The sequence below is a fragment of the Zea mays genome, chromosome 7 (assembly GCF_902167145.1).
Source record: "Zea mays cultivar B73 chromosome 7, Zm-B73-REFERENCE-NAM-5.0, whole genome shotgun sequence".
In the NCBI taxonomy this organism is placed as follows: Eukaryota; Viridiplantae; Streptophyta; class Magnoliopsida; order Poales; family Poaceae; genus Zea; species Zea mays.
In genome coordinates, this window is record NC_050102.1 from 50,781,141 (window position 1) to 50,787,791 (window position 6,651).

The 6,651-nt window shown below is 41.4% G+C and overlaps 1 protein-coding gene and 1 pseudogene across 2 annotated transcripts; both read left to right on the plus strand.

Moving 5' to 3' along the window:
- Positions 1–228: 228 nt before the first annotated feature.
- LOC111589798 (vegetative cell wall protein gp1) lies at positions 229–1,708 on the plus strand. Its single transcript, XM_023300720.1, has 2 exons — positions 229–701; positions 1,522–1,708. The coding sequence occupies exons 1-2, from the start codon at positions 316–318 to the stop codon at positions 1,634–1,636; spliced, it is 501 nt and encodes a 166-aa protein (XP_023156488.1). The 5' UTR covers positions 229–315; the 3' UTR covers positions 1,637–1,708.
- A 1,492-nt stretch (positions 1,709–3,200) lies between these two features.
- LOC103633877 (ribosomal protein eS4 pseudogene) lies at positions 3,201–4,405 on the plus strand (annotated as a pseudogene). Its single transcript, NR_165378.1, has 4 exons — positions 3,201–3,268; positions 3,361–3,541; positions 3,624–3,701; positions 3,993–4,405. The product of NR_165378.1 is annotated as a ribosomal protein eS4 pseudogene (transcript).
- Positions 4,406–6,651: the final 2,246 nt, after the last annotated feature.

Genomic DNA, 6,651 nt, shown 5'->3' on the forward strand with positions numbered 1-6,651 from the left:
CCCTAATTTTAGAGCTCGGGTTTGTATTCTTTTTTTGAAAAAAAATGGGAGAAAGATTTAATTTCTCTTTTACTAATCATCAGCCCTATCTCCAGCCGCTTGGGGCTTCTAGACTTTTCTGTAGCCGGCATTGTCCCTCTCAAGAATGGATCGCATGACTCCCTAAGGGCCTTCATCCTGGTGTAAATCGCTCAACAGGAGATTCTCCAACCATCCTTATCCTTTCAGCCGCCATGGAGCCCAGTTTTCCTCCCTCACACGTGAGATCCCTTCACCAGCATCTCTCTTCCTCAAGCGCCATCCCTGGCTTCTCCCATGCCGAGCGTCTCCAATGCCCAAACCTCCATTGCCGACGTCGCCCTGCTCATGTCCAACCAGCTCCCCTTCCTGTTGTTGTGTCCAGCCGATGCCCCTCCCTCCATCTTCCTCTCTGCAGCAACCCTACCATGGTTGTGCCCCTGCTTCCTTGGTGAGCTCGCCCCAGCCCCAACGTCGGACGTGCCGTCGCCCTCACGTCCAGCTCCTCCACCCCCCTGGTTCCCTCCCTGCTCCGACCAGATTTGCCAGGTCCGACCGTTCTGCTCGCCGCGCCCTCCCCATGCCAGCACACGAGCGCCCCCTCCCGTCCCTGCTCCTCTACATCGACGCCCAGGCCGATGTCGAGCTCCCAGCCCCTCCCAATGGTGTGGTCAAGCATCTAGGTACCGTTCCTTTTCGGACCTCCTCTGCTCGGTCCCTAGCTCCACGCTGATGTTTGCTCAGGTAACGTCCGTGTCGTGTTTTGCTCTGTTCGTTTCCCATCCGGCGCCCGTGCTTAATTATTAATTGTGTATATGTGTGCATTTTTGGTGAAGAATTGAAATCCCCATGTTTGAGCAAGGAAGTAATTAAAGGAGTGAGGTCATGTGATGCTCGCCAGGTATTCGGTGGGACGCCTGAGCCATGGGATTGGCGTCGTTCTTGTGTATTCGGAATTGATTGAGGTTGATGTGCTCTGGGATAACCTCATGATCCGTAGCAGTGCTTGTGTGCTAGTCCATTGAGTTATACAGGGAAGGATTCTTTCCTCTCTTTTCTTTGTAGATATTGTGGTGGTATTAAGTATTTGTAGTGCTTATATTAGATGATCGTTGAAGTGCCTCGCCATAAAGTGTTTGTTTAGTTGTCCCATTATTTATAATGATATGACCCAGTCTAGGTTTTATAGGTTCGATGTTATGATTGTGGTGAACTAAAATTGCGTAGGATGAGTTCAGAATTTTTATCGGCTATCTGACGGGTCCTATCAGTGTTGTTGTGTTGATCGTGTTTATATGTGAAGTTTAGGTCTAAAATTATGAGTTTATTTGAAATGATTTTGTGCACGATTATGAGGTGGACTAGTACATTATCTTACACTTAGTTGTAGGCCACTTTAGGAACGTATTTTTTAAGCCGCTTATGTAAAGCATGGAGTTCCCATTTATGATTTATGTCACTTACGTATGATACTATCGTTATCTCTCCTGTTACTTGTTTCAGGTATCAGAATTCCTGGATTCCAAATCTGAGACGGATGTTGATGTTGACTATAACAGCTTGTACTCAAAGCAGGACTTTCTACAGGTCATGCATCTGGATGCTGAGAAGGAGATGATGTCACAGTGTGTGGCTCTTATTGGGAAGTTTATTGCAGTCCGGGAGCCAGACATTCGGTACCTCGGTCTGGTAATTGCATTTCTTATTAATATTTACTTAATTAATGCCTTTTGCTAGCAGTCTTGCTTCCGCATCAAGTTGTGCAAGTGTAAAATCTACCATATTGAGACAGTAATTAATCCATCTTTTAGGAAAACATGACTAGGATGCTGTTAGTAATAGATGTGCAGGATATCATTAGAAGGCACCAGGCCCAGATCATTACATCTTTGAAGGATCCAGATATCAGGTTTGACTCTGTTCCCTGTCTGTAATTTTCTATACTTCTCAAAAGAACTGATTGGTATAACATGAACATCCAGACATTTTTCCGTATGGATGATATGATATTCTGAATTATCTAGGGTAGCTTCTGCATCAACTCCACACCAACAACAAACCTGTCTCAATCAAGTTGCGTTGGGATAAAGATGAAATCACACGAGTCACAAATACATTTTTAATTCCAAGTGAATAGCTGAAATGCAGTTTAAATGTTTTTTAATCACAGTAGTGGGTCCAGTCATTCAGTTCTATGTGTAAAGTGTCTTATTCATTATATTGTACTTGTCCTAGAATGTCTGAAGTTACTTGCAGTCTCTTGCATTCGGGAGTGACTTTTGATTGTATCATGTTAGTAAAGGGTGAACACTAAGAATAAATAGTACTTAGCATTTTCACTTGTGTAGGATGTGATTTACGTTAGCTCTTTGCCTCTGTGAATTCTGTTTTTCTTTTCAATAAACTGCCACATTCATATTTTCTGGAACTTCATGTTATTGTACAGGAAAACTTCATGTTATTTTGCAGATATATTCCTTCAGGTACTTTTTATTTGCTTGCGCCTGAAAATGGCTAAACATCACTTTTTGCTTGATGTTTAGTATTAGATTGATTAGCATTGATGTGCATTTCTCATTGGGTTATTGAAAACCACATTTAATTTGTTTGGCCTTGTTACTTCTCTTACTACTATTCCAGCGGCCTTGCGTCAGCTCCTGCGCCTCATCTTTTTTATTCTGCAAGTTGTTTGGTCTGTCGTTCAAATGCCTTATTATTCTGCGAGCTGTTTTAAAACTGGGCCTCAATTTTTTCCAGGCAGAAAGTGCTACTGCCGCTATCAACTGTAGCGGTGTGGTACTGGGATCCTTGCCAATAAGGTAAAACTCTGACTGATCTTCTTACACTTTGCATTGAGGAAGGAGCTCTTCTGGGTGGTTGGATAACAGAGTCGTTCTAGTGTGTTTTCAGGGTGAGCCCATCCAAGACGCCCGTGCGTCCCCGCGGCCCTCGCCAGCTGATGTCGTCCTAGGTATACATACAGGAGGTGCTGACGATGGCACTGCTCATATATAAGTAATAGAGATAGACATGTATGAAAAGGGTCTTTTGTTTTCAAGTAGTGTGTAGTTGTTGTTACTTTTAACAGCTAATGCAATCTGGATGAGTCACCTATGAATGCCATACTGGAATATGTTGCGCTTTTGTTGATCATTATTATTTTGCAATCCAGGCTAGGGGATTGAAGAAGCACTTGAAGAGGCTCAATGTGCCCAAGCATTGGATGCTCGATAAGCTTGGCAGAGCTTTTGTGAGTAAACAATATTTTCTAGCTTTGGTACCTACAATCTTCTGTACTTCCCCATTTGTCTGATGCTTCAGGTTGGTCTTTTTTTCCTGTAGGCTCCCAAGCCATCTTCTGGACCTCACAAGTCCAGGGAGTGCCTGCCTCTGATCCTCATCATCAGGAACATGCTCAAGTCTGCACTGACGTACCGTGAGGTCATTTCTATCCTGATGCAACGCCATGTACTTGTTGATGGCAAGGTCAGGACTGACAAGACCTACCCTGCTGGGTTCATGCGTATGCCTATATCTCTATTAATGCATAAAGATACCTATACACATATTTTGGTTGCTGATTTGTGGTGTCATTTTTTTGGCAGATGTCATTTCCATCCCTAAGACAAACGAGAACTACAGGCTGCTTCCGTCTTTACCCAATCAAGGATGAGGATGCCAAGGTTAGGCCAATTCTCTTACACATCATCTCTCATTGTTCTAGTTGATCATGATGATCTTGGTAGCTGTGTGAGGTTGTTGTTTTTCATTAGTAGATTTGTGTACCTTGCCATATTGTCCATATATGTTGTGTGCATGAAAGTCTTGCATTGAAAATGTCATGTGCTACAATCGTTAGGACTATTAATAGATGTTGCTCTGTCTATCTATCCATTTTCATCGCTGGAAATTCCCATGCCCTTTCATAGTACGCCTGTGAAATGCTCACTGCTTTTCTATTGGTTTGTGTGCAGTTCATGCTATGCAAGGTGAGGCCTATTCAGTTTGGCCAGAAAGGCATCCCCTACATGAACACCTACGACGACCGCACCATCCGCTACCCCGACCCGCTCATCAAGGCCAACGACACCATCACGATCGATCTGGAGACCAACAAGATCATGGACTTCATCAAGTTTGATGTCGGCAACGTGATCATGGTGACCGGTGGGAGGAACACCGGGCGTGTAGGAGTGATCAAGAACAGGGAGAAGCACAAGAGCAGCTTTGAGACCATCCACGTGCTGCTTGGAGGTTTTTGCTATGTCTAGTTTTCTTCTATTTGTTGTACAGGAAAACATAGAATGGAATTCAAATTTGGTGGCCGCAGAAGTGTAGAGATTTGATTTCATATAAAGTTAGGCTTAACATTAGTGCAAACAATTGTATTTTAGTTTAGATTTAGAGTACACTTATGTATGCGTTGTTTGACAATGCTTATTTATGATATATTGAATGGTACTTATTTATATTATATTAATTATAATGTTGTTCAATATATGCGTATGTATATTTCTCTTTCAAATTATTATAACGTGATATCTGATACTGCCGTGTAAGTCATTTTGTTTAAATCTTAATAAGACGGTCACCAAAATGTTTAATATCAGTCTCCTAAATAAGACGGTTTCTAAAACGTCCATTATTAGTCACCTAAATAAGATGGTTTTCCTATTGTAATCGTCTATTATTGTAGGATATTCGAGACAGTTTGATAAATACTTTATGACTTATAATGTTTGTCTTCTCTACGGTTCTTTAGAAGCAGTGTCTTAAACAAAAACCTAATTCAAGACGGTTTATGAACAAAATGACTTAAACAAATACCTTTTTCAGACGATTATAAATTAAAAATTGTCTTATATAATATCTTTTAAGACGGTTTATAACCATCTTAAAAGTGGGACATCTTTTACGACTCCATCAAATTTGGACACTTCATAAGCGTCTTAAGAACTAAAAATTAACCGTCTCATATAACATGTTTTGTAGTAGTGATGGGACGGAGTTCAAGAATACCGGTGTTGAAGAGTTCTTGAGTGAGGAAGGAATCAAATATGAGTTTTCGGTTCCCTACACTCCACAACAAAATGGTGTTGTGGAGAGAAAGAACCGTACACTTATTGAAGCCGCAAGAGAAATGTTGGATGAATACAAGACACCAGATAACTACTGGACAGAGGCGATCAACACCACCTACCATGCAATTAACCGTCTCTACCTTCACAAAATATGAACTTCTTATGAACTTATGAACTTCTTACTGTTAACAAACCCAAGGTTGATTATTTTAGAGATTTTGGTGTAAATGTTTTATTCTTAATAAGAAAGCCAAGAGCTCAAAGTTTGCTCCTAAAGTGGACGAGGGCTTCTTGCTTGGTTATGCATCAAACGCACACGGATATCATGTTTTCAAAAATTCCACTGGTCTTGTGGAAATAGCGGTAGATGTGACGTTTGATGAGACTAATGGCTCGCAAGGGCACATTTCTAGTGATTTGCATGAAATGAAAGGCCACCTTGTGAGGCTATCAAGAAGCTAGCAATTGGTGAAGTAAGACTGCTCGAGAAGGACGACGATGATGAAAGGGTTTGGATGACCAATGGGGCCACTATTGGGGTACAAAGGTGGTAGATGATGAATCTTCCACTCAAGTAAACCCAACAACCTCAAGTCATCCAACTCTTGAGGAACTTGTTCAACCACAAGATATGCCAAGCATTGTGGAAGATGAACAAGGAGCGGTAGAAGGTGAAGTTCCTCTTGAAGAAGAGGATGATGATGATCAAATCCAAAGACAACCCTTGGTGCCTCATCCTCGTGTACACCAGGGCATCCAAAACGATCATCCAGTGGACAACATTCTTGGTAGCATAAAGATAGGGGTAACAACTCGATCTTGTTTAGCAAATTTTTGTGAATTTTACTCATTTGTTTCCTCTCTTGGGCCACTTAAGGTAGAAAAAGCACTAAGTGATCCATACTGGATTGTTGCCATGCAAGAAGAGCTAAACAACTTCACCAAAAATGAGGTCTGGTCCTTGGTAGAGAGACCCAAGCAAAATATAATTAGAACCAAATGGGTCTTTCGCAACAAACAAGATGAGAATGGTGTGGTAACAAGGAACAAAGCATGGTAGGTTGCTCAAGGTTACACCCAAGTTGAAGGACTTGACTTTGGGGAAACCTATGCACCGGTAGCAAGGTTAGAGTCCATTAGAATATTAATTGCCTATGCTAATAATCATGATTTCAAGTTATATCAAATGGATATCAAGAGTGTGTTCTTAAATGGACCACTACAAGAGTTGGTCTATGTGGAGCAACCACTGGGTTTTGAAGATCCAAAGAAGCCAAACCATGTCTACCTTCTACATAAAGCACTCTATGGGCTTAAACAAGCCCGTAGAGCCTGGTATGAATGTCTTAAGGGTTTCTTGCTTAAAAATGGTTTTGAAATAGGAAAAGTAGACTCTACTTTATTTACTCGCAAAGTTGATAATGAATTATTTGTGTGCCAAATATATGTCGATGACATTATATTTGGTAGTACCAATGAAAAATTTTGTGAGGAATTTAGTAGGGTATGACAAATAGGTTTCAGATGTCCATGATGGGTGAGCTCATGTTCT